At 27.6% G+C, this 24,850-nt stretch overlaps 2 protein-coding genes across 3 annotated transcripts in view; one reads left to right on the top strand and one right to left on the bottom strand.

Annotated features, from left to right (window-relative positions):
- Positions 1–3,284, bottom strand: part of LOC127285806 (maternal protein pumilio) — a 159,006-nt gene extending 155,722 nt beyond the window's left edge. The window contains exon 1 of one of the 2 annotated variants that reach the window (XM_051311988.1): positions 2,002–3,284. In XM_051311988.1, the coding sequence (XP_051167945.1) occupies positions 2,002–2,112 (111 nt within the window). In that variant the 5' untranslated portion in view covers positions 2,113–3,284. The remainder of the gene's footprint in view (positions 1–2,001) is intronic. The other variant, XM_051311989.1, reaches the window with a different exon arrangement.
- A 5,412-nt stretch (positions 3,285–8,696) lies between these two features.
- Positions 8,697–23,324, top strand: LOC127285807 (E3 ubiquitin-protein ligase arih1). The gene is made up of 8 exons (XM_051311991.1): positions 8,697–9,346; positions 10,333–10,595; positions 15,184–15,357; positions 15,441–15,506; positions 16,682–16,897; positions 19,216–19,773; positions 20,675–20,901; positions 22,372–23,324. The coding sequence occupies exons 2-8, from the start codon at positions 10,389–10,391 to the stop codon at positions 22,451–22,453; spliced, it is 1,530 nt and encodes a 509-aa protein (XP_051167948.1). The 5' UTR covers positions 8,697–9,346; positions 10,333–10,388; the 3' UTR covers positions 22,454–23,324.
- The last annotated feature ends 1,526 nt before the right edge of the window (positions 23,325–24,850 follow it).

The following is a 24,850-nucleotide window of genomic DNA, read 5'->3' as shown; positions in this document are numbered from 1 at the left end:
TTCCAAAAAAATTTTGAACTCAAACTCTTTCAAATTGAATTAGTAGTTGGATAATTAATTGGAAATTTTTTTCCCAAATTTTTATCTATATAATTCATTGTTAAAAATTAAAATTTTTGAAATCTGAAAAAATGCAATTATTTCTAAAAATCTTAACTTTAACTCCATCATAATTAAATTATTTGGAACATATTTCATTTGAAAATTCTCTAAAATTTAATTATTGTCTGAAATTTGTAAAAAAAATTTCATTAATTCAAATTTATAAAAATTTCAATTAATAATCTCCTAAAATTCAATTCTTTCTAAAAATTTTACATCAAACTTTTCCGAATTTAATTATTTTAAAAATTTCATTTAAAAATTTTCTAAAATTCAATTAGTTCCAAAAATTTTAACTATTGCTCTTCGAAAATTCAATTTTTTCTCAAATTTTTAACTTTACTTTCTTGTTCAATTAACTTTTTTTAATAACTATTTAACCAAGTTCTTTAAAAATTCAATTATTTCAATTGTTTTCTAATTATTGTTTATATTTTTAACAAAATTAAAATTTTTGAAATCTTAAAACTTGGCAATTATTTCTAAAAAATTTAAATCCAAACTCTTTGAAATTCAATTATTTTTTAAATTTTTAATTAAAAATCTTTTAAAATTCAATTATTTCACAAATTTTCATTTAAAATTAATTTTTTATTTTCAATAATATTTTTAATTAAATTCTTCGAAAATATTTAATTATTTAAAACATTTTGAAAATTTGTCTCAGTTTAATTCGGTGGTTTAAAAAGGAAAAATTATTGAAAATATTTCACAAAGCTGAAGTACGCAAAGTTTATAATAAACGATTTTTATAAAGAAATAATTTTTTAAATAGAAAAATTCTATAATTTTTTGCCTAAAAAATATTTCTTGCAGTTTTCATTGATCAAAAAATTATAAAAAAAATAATTTTTAAGTGGGCAAAAAATTATAGAATTTTTCATTTTAAAAAATTATTTCTCTAAAAATCATTTATCATAAACATTGCGTACTTCAGCTTTGTAATATTTCTGTGAAAAATTCTTATTATTTTTGGAATTTTCAACAATTTTAATAATTCAAAAAATTCGGTTAAATTTAATTTTTGTTAAATAATAACTCGAAAACATGAATATTCAATTAAATGTAAATTTCAGATAATGAAAAATCTGTTAAATGAAAATTTTAACAAATTAATTTTAGAGATTATTCGCATGTTGTGACTATCACCGGCGATATTTAAGGAGCAAATTTTCAAAAATGAATAAATCCATTTTTCCCAAAAAATTGGAAATAAAAAACGTCTTAAATCCAAAAAAAAAAAAACATTTTTATATAAATAATTTATTACAATTCACGAAATAACAAAAAATTTTTATCAATTTTTGAAAATTTACTCCTCATTTCTACTACCTTCATGTCATTAGGAAACAAATTCATTTCTCTTCCTTTCTCTCTCTCTCAAAAAAAAAAAAATTATCCTATTACAAACACGAAAAATGCAAATTTATTCAAGATAAAAAAAAATTCTCAAATTTTTTTCACGAGAATTGAAATTTCAAAAGCTGCAAACAATAATAATTATTGTCTATATTTTGAAAATAATTGATAACAAAATCAGATACTTTAAATTAAATACAAAAAAATTGCAAACAGAAAAATATTGAAGAATCGAAAAAAAATTTTATACGAATACGTAGCGTGTAATCAATACAATCGTTTTATAAAAAAGAAAAGAGGAAAAAAAAAATGTTTAGTAAAATTTACACTAAAGTAGAAGAACGATAATTGACAGCTAGAAAGAGAAAGAGAGAGAAAGGAACATAAATCGTCAATAAACAAAAAAAAACACACACAAATGCAGAAAAGACTAGAAAAAAGGGGTACAAGAAAAAAAGCATCGCTAATTGTAGAGAAAATTATAAAAGAAAACGGAAACAGAAGAAAAGAGAATAGAAAAATAAACAAAAAAAAACTTACAACAGGTATGTGTCCATTTGCTGGATGGTGTAACTGCATCGGGGGTGCCGGTTCACCTGCACCCCCGCCCCCACCAACACTAGCAGCGCTTCCCGCACTTAGCCACTTCATAGTCACACAATAAAATCGACTTTATTTCCCCCGTTTAAAGTCTGTCAATTTTCGACAAACTTCTTTACTACTCGATTCGTTAAAAAAAACCAAAAAAAAAAATGCCCAAAATCAAACTTCGAAAAATGGACGAGTTTTTATCCGAAACGCGAAACGAAGCGAATATTATGAAAAAAAATAATAACGAAACTAGCGGGCACGAGAGGGCGCAAAACGAAAATGATTTTTTAGGTTAGCCTTGATCGTTCCTTTTTTTTTGTATTATAAAAAAAAAATAATTTTTTTCTCCTTAATTTTTCTCGAGATAAAAAAATAACACACACAAAGAGACACAAAACCGGCACGGCGTGGCAACACTAACGAAAGGGCGACATTTTATAATATCACCTCTTTTGGTGGTTGATTTTATTTGCTTTTTTTTGATTATTCAACAATTTCCACACAATAGCGACGATTCGTTATATCGTCGTTTGCGGGGAAAAAGAAAACTACGCGACACTTCACTATTCACTGTATATTGAAAATTTTCTTAATCCAACAATGTTTCGTTTTTATAAACCGTAAAATTAATTAAAACGAAAAGATGCGAACACAAGCTTGTTTCATGTTTGTTTGTATGTGTGTGGATGTTTGTGTGTGTGTGTGTATGTGTGTGAGAGCGAGTGGGCTATCGGCGTTTTAAAGTTCTATCCTGTTTTCTTATAGCGATGCCCTCGAATCAACATTTTCTCTTCATGGACACTTTTATTAATATATATATACACTGAAAAAGTGAAAAACAATTTTAATTGGAGGAATATTGACCTAATGATAATCGAGTTTAGGGGATAATTAAACTATTCTTAAAAACTCTTAAAATATACACTATACAGAGTGGTATATATACACAATAAAACATCGAAGTCGAGTTACGCGCGCGTCTTCTCCAACAACGACCGGTCGCTGATTGGCAGAGAGATTATTTGTTACAACAACGTTTCTCATTCATTCGCGAAAAAAAAGATGATTTTCCAACAACACAACAACTTTATTTTATCGTGGATTTTACAAGTTGATGTCGTTGTAACGACCGTCAGGCTGGAAACGACGACGACTGACAAATACCGACATACTTTTTTTTTTTTGCCGCGCCGCTGTCGCCGCCAATTAACATTCGAGCCGATTTTGCAAACTCCCCCATAAACCAACAAGTTTGTAGATGTGTGATGAAGGCCTAAGCATAACTGAGTAGGGTACGCAAGTTGGATACGGGATATGTAAGTTCCCGCAACCGTCTTTAATTGTGCGTTGAAAAACGGTTGCGCGAAACATTGGCCGAACCGTTTTTCATGCTGATTCTACACTCATCGAAAACTGAGAGAGCGGTCCGCTTTTGCGTGACGCTTCCCATATTTAACTATATATATATAGATATAGTTGAATATGGGAAGCGTTACGGAAAAGCGGACCGCCGCTCGCTCAGTTTTCGGTGAGTGTAGAATCAGCATCAACGCACAATTAAAGACGCTTTCGGGAACTTATGCTGATTCTACACTTACCGAAAACTGAGCGAGCGGTCCGCTTTTTCGTCACGCTTCCCATATTCAACTATATCTATATATATAAAAAAAACGTAACGCAAATGCGGACCGCTCGCGCAGTTTTAGGTGAGTGTAGAATCAGCATTAAGGCCTGAGCAGAATAGAAACGTAACTGTAATCGCTATCGTAAACGGAAGAATGAGTTAGAGAAGAATAGTCATATAGTGTTGTTCTTCTCTTACTAATTCTTCCGTTTGCGATTGCAATTACGATTCCGGATACGTTTCCATTGTGCTTAGTCCTTTACATATCCACTGAATTCTATATATCTGGAATTGGGATCCGAAATCTTGTGTAACTACTCAACCCTGAACCCACTTGTGGCAACCATCTTGCTGTTTTGTCTCTTTCTTTATACATATGTTCGACAGAGACAAAATAAAAAATGGCTACCGCAAGTGGATCGACACCAGATGGCGTATCGCAGTATTTCAGATCCCAATGCTGTCTGGCATTGAAAGTCGCGAGCCGAGAGAGAGGTCTCATTCTTGTGTTCCCCTCTTTGTCGGTACAGGTCCATTAGAAAATATTTAACAGTATGTATATGTGAACATGACATAAAGGCCAAAGCAGAATAGAAACGCAACCGCAAACGTAACCGAAATAATGAGTTAGAGAAGGATAAACAATATATCTATCCTTTTCTAATTCATTCTTCCGGTTACGTTTGCGATTAAGATTCCGGTTACGTTTCTATTCTGCTCAGGTCTTAACACAGTTAACAGTAAACTTTTGGAACGTATTATACTACGCCTGCGCAGTTTAGCAAGAGAAGGAGAGGTATACAGGAATCAGACCACTCTCTCGGTTCGCGACCATCAATGGCAGACAGCATTCCAGATATAAGGCCAACGCACAATAAATTCGCGAACGAGATGCATGAGATAGAAAAGGATACGAATATATATCTCTGTCTTTTTCTAACTCATGTTTCACGTTCGCGAACGTCTTTCGCAAAGCTATTCTGCTTAGGCCTATATAGAGTTCAGTGTAGATATTACGAAAGCGCCTATGGGCCACCCAAAGGCACGTACACATGTAGGCTAAATGTAGCAAAACGTTGAAAACGTGACAGAACGTAAATGCTATGAAATACCAAAAAATTGCATGCATTAATGCATGCCGTCAATTCAACTTGATTTTGCTACATTTAGCCTACATGTGTACGTGCCTTTGGGTGGCCCATAGGCGCTTTCTTAACATATTCCGTATCCGACTTGCGTACCCGACTCAGTTGTGAGGCGCCGTAAAAACTTATAATCATTTGTTTTCGAAACTATACTTGTCCGAAAAATAGTAAACCAAATGATAAGTTTTTAGAATTTCATTTTATCATAATCAATAGTTGACAAATTTTTGACTTAACATAACCCTCAATGAAAAAAAAATTAAAAATGCGAAACTTATTATTACAGTATTTTTTGTTTGTAATTATTCTTATTCAGCGTAATATTTATTTCTTACAATGCGGGTAATATTTACTTTTATAAAAAGGCAATAATTATATTTTTTGTTTATCATAAACGGTATTTACTGTTATTTCTTGTAAGTTTAAATATTGAGTGACAAAATATTTACATTACCGAATTGACAGTCGATATAAAATTTATATTTAACTTGATTTCTCTTTAACTAAAACGCAATTGCAATCTTTAACGCAATCGTATAGGCCTGAACACAATAGAAACATAAACGGAATCGTAAACGCAACCGGAATAATAAGTTAGAGAAGGACAAACAATATATTTATCCTTCTCTAACTCATTCTTCCGGTTGCGTTTGCGATTACGTTTTATTCTGCTCAGGCCATAAACGGAAACGTAAGAATGAGTGAGAGAAGAATTTATAAAGATATTTTCTATCCTTCTCTTACACATTCTTACGTTTTCTTTTACGATTGCGTTCCCGTTCAAGAATCTATTCTGCTTAGGCCTATACGATTTTGCCTATTGTGGAATTAACCTGAAAGTACAGTTAGTGGATTATCGGTAACTGGACAAATTCGCCGTCAGACATGCATCGAACGGACAGAACGTCATAAACAAAGACGTCGTCAAACAGGGCGATAAATTTAATAACACAAACGATTTTTATAATTTCCCACCCATTTCAACTTAAGGTGCTTTTATACCTCAAATTTCGATCAGATGAACATTAAGGTGCTTATATACCTCAAATTTCGATCAGATGAACATTATTTCTGGACCGTGAAAATGCGTGAAAAGTCATTTTCACGGCGGGTATTTTTGAATTGTTTTAAACAAAAAATGTTTTTTTTAAGAAATATAATATTAAATAATTGTTTTAATATGTAAGAACACTTTAAAATAGTGATAAAAAGATGATTTGATTGAAAAATTTAGCAAATTTTGCTTTAAAACGTTTCTGCTACAAGAAAGTGTAAAATGACGATGTTTGTGAAATGGTTTGTATAGTGTACATGTGTACATGTTTCTTTCAGTTATTCGAAACAATTAGTTGAATTTAAATTTATTTGATAAACATTTCAACTTACCGATTTATTTTCAGCACTCATTATTTATTACAAGTTAAAAAGAACCGACATAACATAAACAAAACTCTGAGAGACACTAACAAGGAAGAAGCACTGTACAAACCATTTCACAAACATCGTCATTTTACACTTTCTTGTAGCAGAAACGTTTTAAAGCAAAATTTGCTAAATTTTTTAATCAAATCATCTTTTTATCACTATTTTAAAGTGTTCTTACATATTAAAACAATTATTTAATATTATATTTCTTAAAAAAAACATTTTTTGTATAAAACAATTCAAAAATACCCGCCGTGAAAATGACTTTTCACGCATTTTCACGGTCCAGAAATAATGTTCATCTGATCGAAATTTGAGGTATATAAGCACCTTTATTTTTGGACCGTGAAAATGCGTGAAAAGTCATTTTCACGGCGGGTATTTTTGAATTGTTTTAAACAAAAAATGTTTTTTTTAGAAATATAATATTAAATAATTGTTTTAATATGTAAGAACACTTTAAAATAGTGATAGAAAGATGATTTGATTGAAAAATTTAGCAAATATTGCTTTAAAACGTTTCTGCTACAAGAAAGTGTAAAATGACGATGTTTGTGAAATGGTTTGTACAGTGTACATGTTTCTTTCAGTTATTCGAAACAATTAGTTGAATTTAAATTTATTTGATAAACGTTTCAACTTACCGATTTATTTTCAGCTCTCATTATTTATTACAAGTTAAAAAGAACCGACATAACATAAACAAAACTCTGAAGGCCTAAGCAGAATAGATTCTTGAACGGGAACGCAATCGTGAACGGAAACGTAAGAATGGGTGAGAGAAGAATAAAGATATTTGCTATCCTTCTCTTACACATTCTTACGTTTCCGTTTACGATTGCGTTCCCGTTCCAGAATCTATTCTGCTTAGACCTTAAGAGACACTCACAAGGAAGAAGCACTGTACAAACCATTTCACAAACATCGTCATTTTACACTTTCTTGTAGCAGAAAACGTTTTAAAGCAAAATTTGCGAAATTTTTTAATCAAATCATCTCTCTAACACTATTTTAAAGTGTTCTTGCATATTAAAACAAATATTTAATATTATATTTCTTAAAAAAAACATTTTTTATATAAAACAATTCAAAAATACCCGCCGTGAAAATGACTTTTCACGCATTTTCAACGTCCAGAAATAATGTTTATCCGATCAAAATTTGAGGTATAAAAGCTCCTTTATTTTATTTCGTAATAGAGAGTTAACTCATCTCAAAAAAGTCTTTCCTTTTTGAATTTCTATTCATTCAACGTCTTAGTTTTTCAACCTTTTGTTCATTCGACGTTTTGTCCGTTCGACTAACAGACACTCACTCTCATGTGTTGCCATGTGCGTTGGCCCGATCAAAATAGAATATTTGCAAGAGCCAATCAAATTCAGTGGTTCAACCGTAAAAATTCATTGCTCGCCGAAAACCAAACGAGTCGCTTGCTTTTTCCTGACAGCGGTTCCACATATGTATGCGAAGTCGCAGTGGGGAAACGGGGCGCGCAACGACTCTGTGACTTCGCATACATGTGGAACCGCTGTCAGGAAAAAGCAAGCGACTCGTTTGGTTTTCGGAGAGCAATGAATTTTTACGGTTGAACCACTGAATTTGATTGGCTCTTGCAAATATTCTATTTTGATCGGGCCAACGCACATTGAAATCGTAAAGGCACTCTCACACCTTTTTGGCTGCCTGCAGATTACCATGGCAACACATGAGAGTGAGTGTGACAGAAAATTTAAAAATTTGAATATTCAAATTTTCTGTCTTACTCACACTCGTGCGTTGCCATGGTAACCTGCAGGCAGACAGGCAGCCAAAAAGGTGTGAGAGTGCCTTAAAGGTACTCTCTCACCTCAGTTGATGCCTGCGTTGAAGGCCTGAGCAGAATAGAAACGGAATCGTAACCGCAAACGCAACCGGAATAATGAGTTGGAGAAGGATAGACATATTGTTTGTCCTTCTCCAACTCATTATTCCGGTGCGTTTGCGGTTACGTTTCTATTCTGCTCAGGACTTGAGTTGTCCTGAGTTGTCATGGCAACGTACAGGAGTAATAGAAATAGTAAATTTAAATGTTCTCTCTCGTTTACTCCTTCACGTTGCCATGACAACTCCTGCAGGCAGGCAGGTAGCCACGAGGTGAGAGTGTACCTTAAAACTTAAATCGTAACACGTAAGAATGTGAGAGAAAGGAACAGAAATATTTTCTATCTCTTTCTGTCTTATATAAAAATTTACAATTTAAGTTTTACGATTTCAATGTGCGTTGGCCTATTGTTTGAATCTTTGAAAATGGTGGAAATGAAATATTTGTCAGAACCAATAAAATTCAGTGATTCGACCATGAAAATTCATCGCTGGCTGAAAACCAAGCAGTTATAAAAGTACCTTAAAAGAGAGAGAGAGAGCAAGAGTGAGAGAGTGAATAGAGAAAATTACAAATCGACTCTCCCATCTCTCCCTCTCAACCCTACACCAGTGCATTTCAGGGGTGATAGGCAGTGGATGTCACATTCTATATGTTAATTTTTTTATTGTGTTTTGTGCATTGGAATTGAGACTGTTATTTCGTTTAACGAAGAATCTCCATGTTTACGGGAATAATATTTAGAAGTGAAAAAAAATGTTAGCCTTATAAAGTTTATCGTGATTAACGTGTGTAATTGCTTGTCAAAAGTGTTGAGATTGTGAAATTAATAAGTGGACCCACTTTTAGTGAACGAGTTCGAAGAGATATACCTATACAAAGGCTATAGAGAACGGGAGCGACAAACGAAAGTGACGTCACAAGTCCCGAGAAACAAGACAGTCTGCATTCTTATGGCTTGATTGCATTTTGTCGTGAATATATAAAAACATTTTCTTTTTCTTCCTTGATTCGATTAAAACTTTTTCTATTGAGATTTAGAATTTTTTAAGGTTAAAAAAAAGAGAAAAACGTTTCAATTTATATATAGTGACTTTAATCTTTAGATGTATTGAAAAACGTGAAAACAATAAATATAGTGAAAGATTCATTTCAATGACAATTAGTCGTCTGCATCCATGAATCAGCGTTCCTTCATCTACTGATTCTCTTTTTTAAAGAAAAGAAAAATTAAAACAGGTTAATAACGTTACTTTTTTTCATTGTTTCAATTTATTGTGTTTGTCGTCCAAGTCGCGAGTGTTATTAACCTCTAAGTTTTAAATTCTAAATCTTATAGTCTCGTGAGTTTAAGTGAAATTTTTTTTCTTTTATGTTTTATTTATTTTCTTTCTCATTTTGATAGGTTTTGTTTCTTTTTTTTTTTTTTTAATCAAATTTTTCGAAAATATATTTTTTTTTCTCTTTGTATTATTTTTAAAAATTGTATTATTTTTGAAATGATTAAAAAAAATAATAATTTCTCTCTAAAATGGTGGATGTCGTCTGCTTGTGTTTTGACTTATTCGAATTTGAGAAGATTTTAAGAAAGAGAAAGTCTTAAGGTTTCTTTGTTTTTATTTAAATTTCCTAATAAAATTGTTACATAGTAATTTTTTCTTAATACATATTTTTGTAAGTTAAATGACTATTTAAAATTATTATTCTCTAACGTTGTTTAAAAATATTTTTCACGCAAAAAATTTAATTTTGATAATAAAAATATATTTAAATTTGTTGTTAATAAAATTATCATTATAGCACTTTTTTTTTTTGACGTTAAGAGAAAAAAAAATTTTACAAAACATTTGAATATTTAGAAAATATTTTGGTTTTGTAGAATTTTTTTTTTATTCAAAAATTTTCAAAAATAATTGTAATTTTAATGGAAAATTTAGAATTTTATTTTTAATATTTTTAATTTTTTTTTTATTGTAATTTTTTTCAAATATATTTGAATATTTTTATTTAATAAGTTTATAATTTTAGGTTAAAAATAAATGTATTGTATTAAGTTTTATGTAAAATAAATTAGATTATTATTAATTTTATTTAATTCTTTTTAAGTTTTTAATTATTAATTTACTTTAATTTTGAATTTAATTATTATCGTTCAATTGAGAATTTTTATATATATATATGTTTTTTTTTTAGTTTTTATTAACTCGTATTTTTGATAATTATAGAAGGAGATCAACATCTATTGTAATTACGAAAAAAAGAAATCGTTTCCTAAGCAACAATGGATTCTGAAGAAGAAACGTACGATGTGGATTCAGGTAATGAATCCAGTGGAGATGATAATATGGAGTTTGCCATGGAAATTGAAGCCGCAAGTCCTAGAGAACGAGCCAGTGACGTTGATGATTATCCTTTTGAAGTTTTATCAACGGAAGAAATTGTTCAACACATGGTGGATTCGATAAAAGATGTAAACACAGTTGTCGAGGTAAATAAATCCAATTAATTTCTTAAACAATTTTTTTTTCAACCCTGTTAACGCAAAGAGATTTCTTTAAAATACTAACAAACTTCGAAGTGACACACTTTTTTTTACTTTTTTGATACTTTTTTTGGTCAAGGCTACTTTTTTAGTACTAATTTTGTCAAAAAGCTACTTAATGCTACTTTTTTCTAAAAACAAGGGTAAAAATAATATTGACAAAATTCAAGAACTTAATTGTTTTTTAGTTTTTGATTATTTCAAAAAGCTCGGCAAGTGAATGAAACTTATTATTGGATGCGTGAACTGCACTTTATATAATCAAATGACAACTTCACGCAGCGTGATTGACAAAATTTTTATTGAATTTTCACATATAATAAATGGAAATATAATAACTTTTTTGTCGATATTTTACATTGGAAAGTAAAATTTTATACTAATTTAATTTTATAATGAATAATAAAACGTAATTGTTAATAATACTTAAAGAAGATCTTCCATAAGAATTTGTTTTTTAATAACGCGTTCAGAATTCTGAGGAATAAAAGTAACATCTTCTGATTATTTAAAAAAATATATCGATTATTAGATTTCGATTTACATTTTGTTTTTTATAAAATTAGATTTTATAAAATTTTAGAATTTTTTTGCACTTATCTTCACTCTTCTTCATAAGTATAAAAAATTGTAAAAATAAAATAGCCACCTTGTTCATATTCGAAGATGAAGTGTATTAAAATTTTCGTTTTTTTGAGGCTACATTTGGTATGTTTTTATTTAATTTAATGGTTCCTGCTTTTTATATTTCTATAATAATAAAATGCTTGGTCTGTCCTTCTGTTCTAACTTGAAGTTGTCCTTTTCTGATTTCACGTGTTTTTTTGAATAGTAATCTTATGACGTTTCAAATTTTGACAATTCTTTTTCTCATTTTTTCCAAAGTTGTATAATTGTGTTTCCAAATTTCGGAATAAGTTTCTTTAAAATTCCAAATTCAATTCACGAAGCTGAAGTACACAACGTTTACCAACGACATTTTTTTTAAAATTGTATATTGATTCAAAAATTGTATACAAATACAAAAAATTTATGATGAGAAAAAAGATGCGCCAGGAAATTTCGTACAAGATAGTAATTTGAAAAAAATTTATTTTTCAAAATTAATTTTTAAGGTACTAGGGGCCAACGAATACCTATTAAACATTAATTATAAAAACATAGGCCTCGAATCAACTTAAAGACACAAAAAGTCGTTTTAGTCGATTTATATTCCAAAAAAAAGTGGAATTGTTTTTTATTTTAACAAAAATATTTATTTTACAGATTTTTAAATAAAATTTTTTTTTTTTTAATAATAATCCTTTTCGAAGGGTTAAAGTTGAAATTTTTAGAAATAATTAAATTTCAAAACATATTGTTAATTTTCAAACAATTATTAATTTTTACAGAACTAAAAATAATTTATCAAACAATTTTTGGAAAACATTTTTTAAATTTAATTGAATTTTCAAAGATTTAAAATTGAGATTTTTGAAATTAATTGAAACTTTAAGTGTTTTGTAATTAAAATTTTAGATGATTTCACTAAAAATTTATTAGAAAATGCGGACAAAATACAATAATTTGAAAATCATTTTTAATTGAAAAATGGTTTCAGATAGTTGAAATTTCAAAGAATATTATTAAAATAGTTAAAAATAATTGAATTTCCTTAGAGTTATAATTGAAATTATTAAATTTCAAAAAAAAAATTTTTCAATGAAAAATTTTAGAAATAATTAAATTTTAGATGCTTTTAAATTCAAATTATTGAAAATTCAATTAATTTTCAATTCAAATTCTTGAAAATAATAAAATTTTATTTGATTTTAAATTTGGAAAATAATTGAATTGGGGTCATCCATAAAGCGTGTGATACTTTAGGGGAAAGGGGGGGGGGGTCAGCAAAATATCACACTCCATATTAATCGGTATTGGAAAAAGCATCACAAGGGGGAGGGGGGGGGGTGTTAAAATTCTGAAAAAATGTATCACATGCTTTATGGATGACCCCATTTCAGTTCATTTTGAATTGAAAATTTTGGGAAATAATTGAATTTTAGTGGAAATTTTGGATAATAATTTAATTTAAGTTCATTTTTGATTGAAAATTTGGATAATTAATTTTGAATAGAAATTTTAGAAAATAATTTAGTGAAGAATCATTTTAGTTCAAAATTTGTTAAATAATTGAATTGAAGAGGATCTGAAGAAGATCTACATTTTATACTAAAAAAGTGTATTTTTTTCGCCATTGACATGAAAAAGTGTCTTTTTTGTGCCTTTTTTTTGGGCAGATAAAGTAGCACTTTTTAAGGCAGTTTGGGCCAACTGCCTAAAAAAGACTTTTTTAGGCAGTTGTTAATTTTTGCATAATTTTTGTTTTGCTTTTTTTTATTTATCAATTTTTATTATTTTATTTTATATACTATTTCATATATATTATATTATATATTATATAAATATATATATTTATAATACATAATATATAATACATAATACATAATATATAATATATAATATATAACATATAATATATAATATATATATATATTTCTTTAAAATTGTTTCACTTTTTCATAACAATGGCGAAAAAAATAGCGTATGTGGCTCGCACGTAGTAATTTTTAGGTTCGGATGATTTCAATACTCGCTGTCTGTGCGACTTCGGTTCGACTTGGCTCGCCTTCGTCTCACCTACGTCGCATTAACGACAGCTCGTACTGAAAATTACATCCTCACCTAAAAAGTACTACTTTACGTGCTTGCCACATAATATACTATTATTTACATTTTTTTTCAAATGTAAAAAAAAATGTCGCATTTTATTAAAAGAAGTCGATAAAAGTCGTATTTTTGAAAAAAGTCGTATAATCCGAGGCCTCTAAACATATAATTTTCATTATTATCATTTAATATGTAATGATATTCTAATAAATTAAATTATTGATAATATTAATCTTTAATTTCTTTATAACAAATAATTAAATATTCAATTTGGCGCGCTTGCGCGCGTTTAATTTTGCTAGTATATGTTTTAAAAGTTCAATGATGTACCTTTATTCAAGAAAAAAAAACTACATCACTAAGTCATAAACGTTCCCCGTAAAAAAAAATTTTACTTTATTTTGCTTCCTCGTGGAGGAAGCTTTGTAGTCCTTTCGTTTATAAAACTTTTCAAAGTGGCGGAAACAAATTTTTTTCTTTATAGAAACATGTTAAATGAGATCCTGATCAATTGTCCGGATTTATGTATGTGTGTGTGGATCCCTTTTTTGTTTAGAAGATAACTTCAACAGGTTTTAGTGGATTTAGATAAAATTTGGTAGGCTCATTTATCATATTAATATCTCAAATCTGACCAAAGGATTTTGAAAAATACCCCAAAAAAAAAAATTTTATCGTCTTTTTTCCAAAAATTTTTTTTTAATCGAAAAAAATTTTAAATAGAAAAATTTAAGGTTATATATAATAAAATCGTATTCCTTACGTCAAGACGAATCGATCGATATATATAAAGTATACATTTGAGGTAAATTTAAAGAATTAATGAAAGTTAAAAAATCAAAAATTCACATTTTGGCAATAAAATTTTGCTTTCTCCACGAGGAAGCAAATTTTTTTGCTGATCGTAAAGAGGAAGCAAAATGTTCATGTAATGAACATCTGAATTTACAACTTGTTTAAAATGATACTTTTTTCAATTTAGAGGACACTTTTTTTCAAAATGCTACGTTTTCATACTTTTTTTGGTCTCCTAACGACGCTGAAGTACGTAACGTTTATGATAAACGATTTTTAAAAAAATAATTTTTAAAAATAAAAAATTCTATAATTTTTTGCCTAAAAAATCTTTTTTTTATAATTTATTAATTAATGAAAACTAGAAGAAATATTTTTTAGGCAAAAAATTATAGAATTTTTCATTTTAAAAAATTATTTTTTTAAAAATCGTTTATGATAAACGTTGCGTACTTCAGCTTCGTGGTCTCTTACTAGACTTCGAAGCCTGTAATTAAGTTTAAAAAATTTTATAACCGATATTATATTCAACATGACCTTATTGACCCGCCATTTTGATTTTTTAAAAACTGTCAATGGATTCGTAATCAGCGACCTCTAAAAGCCCTAAGTAACCATTCTCAAGTGAATCCGTAGAAATATAAAATTTATTTATCGACAAATTGAATCCGACATTTAAAATTTTTAAAAAATGCTAATTCGAAAAAATTAAAATTCACCTGATAAATAATTTTATTTCTAACAAAATTATTTGAAACGAAAATTGTAATTAATAATTTTTATGATTTGATTTTTATATATTTTTTTTTATGTTATTTTATTAAATTTTTTTATTTATTTTCTGTTTAAGATGTCCCTGAATATTATTAAATAACAATTAAATGGTTAAATTACTTAAATTCATTTTATTAACATCTGTTGAATTTTAATTTTAACAGAAATCCTTTGCCTTCTATAATCTTGTAAATTTTATATTAAAAAATTTATTTGAAAAATAATAATGTGTTTATTTGAATTGTTTTTTTTTCAGATTCCAGCGACTACAACGCGTATTTTACTTAATCATTTCAAATGGGATAAAGAAAAATTAATGGAACGATTTTACGATGGCGATCAAGAAAAATTATTTGCAGAAGCCAGGGTTATTAATCCCTTCAGACAAGGTCCCGTAATTAATCGGAATCGTGCTTCCCAAAGTTCTTTGGTAAGAATTGTAGAACAAATTAAATATTCACGTAAAATAGTTCATTTTAACATTCAAAAAAATATATTTTTTTTCTATTGCAGATAAGGCGCACATCAACGAATGGAACGGAAGAATGTGCAATTTGTTTTATATCTTTACCATTGCCTGTAAGTTGTATAATGTGAAAAAATGCCATTTAAATTTTTTTTCTTTTTTATTTAATACTATGGAGAGAAAACATTTCTTAATTATTATTATATTATTAATAATATTCCGTCCAGGAAAATATTTTGTAAAGAAATAATTTAATTTAGTTCCATCACCAAGGTTGCCACAAGTCAGAGAAACCAGTTACGTTTCAAATTGAAAATTTGAAAAATGATACTGTCATTTTCAAATTCGTGTAATTTCTACAAAACTTTATGGATTTTAATTTGTTACTAGGATTTTTGACGAGTTTTTCATGTAATTTTCAATACCAAAAGAAAATTCTTTAAACAAAATTTTTATCCCTATTTTTATTTTTTTTTTATTTTCGTCTAAATAAAAATTCGGTAACATTGATAATCGGTTAATAATTTATTCTGTAAAATAAAAATTCGAACAAATGAATATTCTACAAAATTAAAATTCTATACAATTATTTTTCTGCAAAATTAAGATACTTTTAAATTATTATTCTGCAAAAATAATATTCTACACAATATAATTCGATTAAAACATAATTCTAAAAAATTAGCTTTAATGCATATTCATGCGTCTCAAATTTATATAGGGTTAGTTGGGGTAAATGGGGACAAAATCGTAATTTTTCACAAATTACGTAAGTTTCTTCCTTTATAACATAATATTAAAGGGTTTTTTGTCAAGTTGTTATTTACATTCCCAGAATTAATTTTATGCAACAAAAAAAAATATAGATAAGCTTTAAACGCAAGAAACTGACTGTACCCATTTACCCCAAGATTTAGAAAATTTTCTAAAATTTGGGGTAAATGGGGACAGCATAGTTTCTAAGAAAGGTTTAAGAAAAAAGTTTCCTCAAGTATATTACTGTATTAAGGGATGAAAAAACTTGAAAAAAATGTGTAATATGGCGGACGAACTTAAAAATTTTCTTATAAATTTTTTGTAGAATTTTCATTTGATTGAAATTTTATTTAACACAATTTTTTTTATAGAATTCATATTTGATAGAAAAAACACGAAAATGAAAATATTGAAAAATACAAAATATTGTCTAGAAGTTAGAGAAAATTATTGTGAAATTTTTGTGGCAAACTCTGACCATGAAATGGTTTTTTTTTATCTCTTTCAAGTCTAAAATTACTTTTATTAATAGATGATGACTGGACTAGAGTGTGGACATCGATTTTGCACTGGATGTTGGGGGGAATATCTAACGACAAAAATTATGGAAGAAGGCGTTGGTCAAACAATTGCTTGCGCCGCACACGCTTGTGACATTTTAGTTGACGATGCAAGTGTAATGCGACTTGTAAAGGATTCCAAAGTTAAACTGAAATATCAACATCTCATAACAAATAGCTTTGTTGAAGTAAGATTTTAATTTATTATATTATTCAATTCAATGCATTATTATATACTTTTATCGGCTTTGTAATATTTTAATTAATACTTAATTAATACTTTTACTTTTTTTTAAAGAAGAAACAATCCCTAATTTTTTTTAACTTAAAAGCTACTTTCTGCTATTTCACGGTGCGACAGAAGGTGGTTTTAATAATAATGAATTGGCACTTGAAAATTCTTTTTGATTATGATTCTTAGATGAATAACAAACATTTCTCAATAGTTTTTGATTTAAATAAAATTGAGTTTTTATATAAAAACAGTGTTTTATGGGGAATCAGAATTTATTTAATCTAATAAATACTGTAATAAATGATAAAATAATTACTTATTTTCAATTTTACATATAAATAATTATATTGCTGTAGTGTTTGTGTCCAATTTAAAAAAATTAAATTATAATGTTAAAAGAACGATTTTAAAAGTGACAAAATTTATTTAAGAGAGTAGAATGGTCTCTGAAATTTTTTGGCAAGAAGAGACCTTTAATTATCGCTCTATAAGAACGGCACTAAATGTGAAAATGATAAACATTGATTTTAAAATACTTTCTTCTCGAAAGACGGACACTTTTTACAAAAGCAGCTAGAGATCCTTATCTTATATAAATTTCCTAAATCCTAAAGATTATACGAATCCATACAAAAAGACGATTGCAAAACGAAAAGTAATATAATGACAGGTTCATTACCTCCTGCCGCCGTCAGATAGCAGCAGCATGCAGAGCGCACAAAGTCGCAGCTGTTATTAGATTACTTTTCTAATTTTTGTTTTGCAACCATGTCTTTCTATGGATTCGTACAGTCTTTTGGATTTAGGAAATTTATAAGATGAGGGTTTTGGCTGATTTTGTTAAAAGTGTTCGTGTTTCGAGAAAAAAGTATTTTAAAATCAATACTATTTCACGTTCAGAGTGATAATTAAAGCTCTCTTCTTGTCAAAGAATTTCAGATACCGTTCGACACTCTTAACGCATAAATATAAAAACGAAACAAGAAAATAACTTCATTGTTAATAAATTTATATGAACCCAAATCTAAAACATCTATTATCGATTCGCATATATGTATAAATTAAATAAATTTTGGTTCCTCATAAAATACTATTTTTAAATATTTAAAACTCAATTTGTTTTAAATTGGGCACGTAAGCTGATTTTAAAACCTATTGAGAGAAAAGTTTTTTATTTATCTTAGAACCATAATCAAAAAGAATTTTTAAGTGCCAATTCATTTTTATATAAGCCTCCTTCTGGCGCACCGTCATTTACCAAGAACTGCGAAGCCTACACAGGTTTAAAAATTTAAAACTTTTTTTTTGCCAATCGAATGAAATATTTTATTTTCTATTAACAGATGTTTTTTGAGTAAGAAAAACATATTTTGGATTTTTTTCCTTCGTGCAATTTTGCTGAATCTGAAAAAAAACACATTTTCTAGGTGTGATGTCACGTAAATTCATCTGTAGGAAAATCAGCTAATTCAAATATAATAAATAATATACCGTTGGAAAGGTAGTAGAATAAAATCCAATTAAAATTGACAGACTTATAGTTGATCAAAATTTAAATTTCATGCAAATTTTGAAGATTTTTAGATACTTGTCTAACTTCTGCTAATTTTTTCCAATCCAAACAATAAAAAAAGTTCATATTTATCATTCTTTCTCGATAGTTTATTTAATTACGAAAATTTTGAGCCCAAGTAGAGCACAATCGGATGAAAAATAAAAATTCTACACTAGATTTAGCGAACAAAACAATTTTTTCATTTTTAGTAACCTCTCAAGTGATTTCAAATGAAATATCTTTTGTATTAAAAAATCCATTTCTTTGATAAAAATTTAAATATTTTTGATTATCATGTGACAATGGTCCACAAAATTATTCTACTTTGTAAAAAAAATGTTTTGTGCAGTAAATCAATACCAATTTTGTAATTGAAGAAATAAAAAGGAAAAAACGTTTGCAGTGAGATTTGCAGCAAAAATGCAAACTATAAAATAAAGTTAAGCTGCTCGTTTTTCTTGAAACAGTTTAACAAAAAATCTAAATGAGATTTTTTTGCATGTTGTTAAAAAACATATTCTTTAGTGGAGTAATTATCAAAATTTTGAAAATTAAATTTTTTTTAGCCAAAAATTGTAAAAAAAAACAGTGATTTTTAAAATTTTGATTTTCAAAGGACCCGTGCTATTAATAATTTGTTGAAAAATAATGACAAAAATATTCCCATATTTAATTTTTCCGATGAGTATTAAATTTCCTATTCTCTCTTTTTTTAGTGTAACAGGCTTTTGAGGTGGTGTCCATCGCCAGATTGCAATAATGCGATAAAAGTTCAATACGTTGAATCACGACCCGTGACATGCAAATGTGGTCACACTTTTTGTTTTCTTTGCGGTGAAAATTGGCATGACCCAGTTAAATGTCATCTTTTACGAAAGTGGATTAAAAAATGCGATGACGACTCAGAGACATCAAATTGGATTGCGGCAAATACTAAAGAATGTCCAAAGTGTAATGTGACAATTGAAAAGGACGGCGGTTGCAATCACATGATTTGTAAGAATCAAAATTGTAAAACGGAATTTTGTTGGGTATGCTTGGGTCCATGGGAACCACATGGCTCAAGTTGGTATAGTTGTAATCGTTATGATGAAGATGACGCTAAAACTGCACGAGACGCACAGGAAAAGTCTCGTGCTGCGCTTCAGCGCTATTTATTTTATTGCAATCGTTACATGAATCACATGCAGTCACTTAAGTTTGAGCACAAACTTTACGCTAGCGTCAAGGAAAAAATGGAGGAAATGCAACAGCACAATATGTCATGGATTGAAGTAAGTTTACTATTTATTTTTAATCCCTTTCACGTGTGTAGCTGAAATATAACAAAATGATCACAAAAATGTGTCTGGGTCATTTAATTTAAAAAGGAGAAATTTAATTAATTTAAATCGAATTTTAAGGAGAAAAAAGAATACTAAAAACCCTCAAAAACACGGTTTTTGGAGACTTTACTCCCACTTTACTCGAAATCCTGACGTGATACTCAATTTTTGAACCCTGGATCGTGTTCAGGACACAAAAATACATTGGAAACCACTCGAAAAAATCGATTTTTTCAACCTCCTAATGTGGTTTCTTCCCTTAAACAATTTTTTTTTAATTAGTCGGCCATTTTGGATCCGACATTTTGAATATTGAAGAACAGATATCCGAGTCATTAGTACCCTTAGATGACCTACTCTTCTTTTTTTATTTTTCAAATTACTCAAAGTATCAAAGAATGTCTGTGTCCACTGTGTGGCGGATCCAATATGGTAGACGATTCTTTAAAAATTGATTGAATTGACGACTTAAAAATTATCACTCAGTGGTTTTTGAAGTCGCTGATTACGAATATTGAGTCGGATTTCAAAAATTCAAAATGGCGCGGACGATTTTTAACATTCTTTTGTGGACATTTTTGAATTAAAATTTTGAAATTTGAAAATTTGACATCATACTTTTTATTCAGCGATCTACAAAATCCCTGAGTGACAATTTTTAAGCAAATCCATCCATTTTAAAAATTTTGGCTGTTATATTGGATTCAATAAAAAATCCTTTACTATTTTCGAAATTTATAGAAATTTACTCATTACGGAAATAAAAATTAGAATATTATTGTTTAGATATATTTATTTTTTGTTTGTTTTATTTAGTTAGAAAATTTTCTAATAATTAATTAAATTACAGGTCCAGTTTTTGAAGAAAGCTGTAGATATTCTTTGCTCCTGCCGACAAACAATGATGTACACGTATGTTTTCGCGTACTATTTAAAGAAAAATAATCAATCTGTGATTTTCGAGGCTAACCAAAAGGATCTTGAAGGTGCAACAGAGTGTTTATCTGAATATTTAGAGAGAGAAATCACAAGTGAAAATCTTGCGGATATAAAACAGAAAGTACAGGATAAGTACCGGTAAGTTATTATTTTTTTGTATTTTAAAAAATTATAATAATTCAATTTTGAAATAGTTCGAATTAAATATTTCAAGGCAATTCAATTTTACAAAATATTATTATATCAGAGTTGCCACGGGTCAGGGAAATCATTAAAAAAAGTCAAGGAAAGTGAAATTTTCAATTGAATTAACATTTAATTAATATTCAATTACTAATTGAATTTGTAAGTGTTCGAGTTATAATTTTTTTTTGAAGTAATTAGATTTCAGAAGATTTCAATTGAAAAATGTTTTTAAAAACTAGAATTTTTTGCAAAATTAATTATATTTAATAATTTTAATGAAGTTTTTTAAAAATTCCATTATTTAAATTATTTTTTAATTGAAAGTTTTTTTAAATTCAATTATCTAAAATACCAATGTAAAAAAAATTCATTAATTAAAATTTATGCGTTTCAATTTAAAATTTTCTAAAATTCAATTATTTCTAAAAATTTTTACTTGAAATTTCCAAAAATTTATTTACTTTTAAAATTTTTAACTGCAACTTTTTCAAAATTTTAATTATTTGTCCTATACTGAATTGAATTTTTGAAAATTTGTCTCAATTTAATTCTGAAATATTGTAAATAAAATTTCTTGAAAATATCCCTATGAAACATTTTTATTAAGGAATTAATAAAATTTATTTAATTTCTAATTACAATTGTTTGATAATAATAGTAAAATATTTACTAATTTTATTTATTTAAAAATAAAAGAATATGCGACGTTTTTAAGTTTTCTAGTAATGTCAATCGACTAAAACGACTTTTTTCTTCCTCTGAATTCAATCCGAAGCCTGAAAATGCCAAAAATTAAAATTCAGTACTAGTTTATTGTAAAAAGAGACTTAAAATAATTTAATCTTAAAAATCTTTAAAACTTAAAAAAAATTAAAAATATTTTTGTCATTTATTAAAATAGTACATATTTGAAAAAAAAAATTTTAATCTGGAAAAACTGGAAAAGTCTTGGAATTTTATTTGGAAAAAGCGCTAGACACCCTTAATTTATAATTAAAAAACATTTTATGTAATTGAATTTTTGAAAAACTTGATTAAAATGATTAGAAATAATTCATTGAAAAAGAAATTTAAGTTAAAAATTTGAGAAATATTGAGTTTTGAAAGAGCAATAGTTAAAATTTTTAGAAGAATTCGACTTAAAATTTTGAGAAATAATAATTGAATTTTTGAAAAACTTTAGACAATAATTGGATTTTCAATTGAAAACTATTAAATCATGTAATTTTTGAAAAATTTCGATTTTTTGATTGGTATAAAGTGTAATATTACCTTAATTCAATGCCGCAAAAATTCTTGTAAGTCAAATGTGGAGAATATTCATGCATCTCCTTTTTTCAGTTTTTAAATTAGACTTTTTTTTTAAAAAAAAAGATTTTAAAAATTTTGTTTTTCATAAAAATTTTCTTTTTTCTTTTGCAGATACTGCGACAGTCGACGAAAAGTTTTGCTAGAACACGTACATGAGGGCTACGAAAAAGAATGTTGGGACTATTTAGATTAAATCTAAAAGCAATTGTTTTTGGTCTCCGTAACTGTGATAAATCCGGAAAAACCAAGACAACACAGAAAAAAAATCAAATTAAAAGACTAAACAAGGGAAAAGGATCCAAGAAAAATTAAAAAAAAAAAAATTGTTTTTACTTTTGAATTCGTAAAAACTGTTTCTTTCAAAATTTAAAACTTCAAAGTTTTAATTCTATTATTTATTATATTAAAGAAATATATATATTTTTTTTTCTTGTTATTTAAGAAATCCGAGAAACTAACCAGAGCAGATTTTACATAATCGACTTTGAATTTGTATTCTCAAAAAAAAAGAAGAAGAAAACCTTATTGAAAATACGGAAAAAAATATTAACGATGTATTTCTAAAGTTATTTTTACTCCGTATAAGATCCTCAACTCTCTTTGATAATTCACGCACGGCTTACTTAATTTTTTTTTCTTCACATTAATAAATAAGGATATCGAGTTATCCGTTTGAAACTGCCAATCATTTAACTCAATTCATAAAATATACATATATGTATATATATATATGTGTGTGTGTGTTCTCATCACCAAAGTAAAAAGTAATATTTTCAAAGACCGCTGATGACAATTTCATCAATTGGTATTCAATTAAATTGGCTGATCATGAATGAAAAATATAAATTTTCTATATCACATTAATTTAAATATTGCAGATACACAGTATTCAACTTGTACGTTTTCATAGAATTAACGACAATTTTCAAACTCTTTCTTGGATGACATCTGAGGAGCGCGTTTAAAATGAAACTGATATTTAGAAAATATCTTGTTTCTTTTAATCGGTTCTCAAAAAAAAAAAAAAAAAAAAATTAAAAGAAAATTAAAAAAAAACAAAAGAATCGGACAAAAAAATCGTCTTCATATGTTGGGAACTTGATCGTGTTCCATTGTACAGTTATGTAGTTATATATATATATATATACATAGAGTCTTATAAATATATTCGTACATTGCTATGTAGAAATGACAGTAGATGTATGTTAAGAGATCAATAGAAATAATTAATTATATTAATAAAAAAGAAAATGAAGTAGTATCTTTGAGAATTACTTATATCAAAATTGTTAATTTTTATTGTTTCACTTAAAACGAGACACGAAAAAAAAAATGAGAACAGAAAATAAGTACGTCGTTGTGATTTAATTATTTATTTATAACTAAATTTACACATTAGTTTGAAACTAAATTTGTTTTTTTTTAAATATATATATATATCGATTTCTGTTCGTTTAAAACTTTTATCCAGAAGTTTATCAATATTCTACCTTTGCATGATCCATAAGAATAATATTTTCTCGTATTCAAAGGCATTAAATATATTATCTCATTACACTGTGTGACAGCCAAACAACATTTTTTATAAGACCTACTAGAGGTTGTAGGTAACAAAAAACTAAAAAGAATGGTATATTAAAAATTTTCCTAAGACCCCTAAATTTTGATTTTAGAGACAAAAAACCGTTTTCACATATATATAATCCCTTGTAACTTTTTTATTTTTGTACCGATTTAAACCCTTTGCGATATGGTGGGACGCAGTTTTAGTTTTTTAATTATTTTAGTAAAAAATAACCAATAAATGTCGAAATTTTTTATTTTTTCAGGCCTAATAGCATACAAATAAGTAAAAAAAAAATTTTTTTAGTTGAAAATTAATAAAAATAAATTTGTTTAACTTTCACAAAACAACAAAATTAGTACTTTTTAAAATAAAAATGCAGTTTCTGTTAACCTATAATGAAAATTAAGTCATAATTTTTTTTTTACAACCAGAAACGTCTAAAATTATTTTTAGAATTTTTTGTACATTTTCTGTATTTTATTTTTTTAAACAAATTGATTTTTCTTTTAAAAAAATTATAAGAAATATTTAACCAACAAATTTTTAAAAATTCACTTAAAACATGTTATTTTTGTTTTTTCCGGGTCGCTAATAACGAATTCGGTGTCCGTTTTTAAAAATTCAATATGGCGGATCCAATATGGCGGGCCACTTTTAGAAAATCAAATGCAATTCGCTTGAAACTTGTTACTCGGGAGTTTTCGGCGTCGCTGATTACGAATCTGAGGTCAGTTTTTCAAAATTCAAAAAATGGCGGATCCAAAATTTTGGACGAATTTATAAATGTTTGTTTGTTTTGTTTAAATGGCCTCTTGTAGCAACAAATAGCCAGTACTAAAAGATATAACCGGGAAGAAATTAATTACTCAGAGAAAACTTAAGATAATTAAGTATGAGATTAATCTGTTAAGTTTAGGGTGTCTATAAGTTTGTGTTGTTAAGAAAAGTAGGGTTCATAATGTGCACTCAATTGCATTCTCATCATAATGTCCACACAATTGCATTTTCACCATAAAGTCACCA

Source organism: Leptopilina boulardi, unplaced genomic scaffold, assembly GCF_019393585.1.
Source record: "Leptopilina boulardi isolate dan_hultmark-lab unplaced genomic scaffold, ZJU_Lbou_2.1 LbouV2_341, whole genome shotgun sequence".
In the NCBI taxonomy this organism is placed as follows: domain Eukaryota; kingdom Metazoa; phylum Arthropoda; class Insecta; order Hymenoptera; family Figitidae; genus Leptopilina; species Leptopilina boulardi.
The sequence above is the reverse complement of the archived record's forward strand: the minus strand, read 5'-3'. Positions and strand labels throughout refer to the sequence as shown.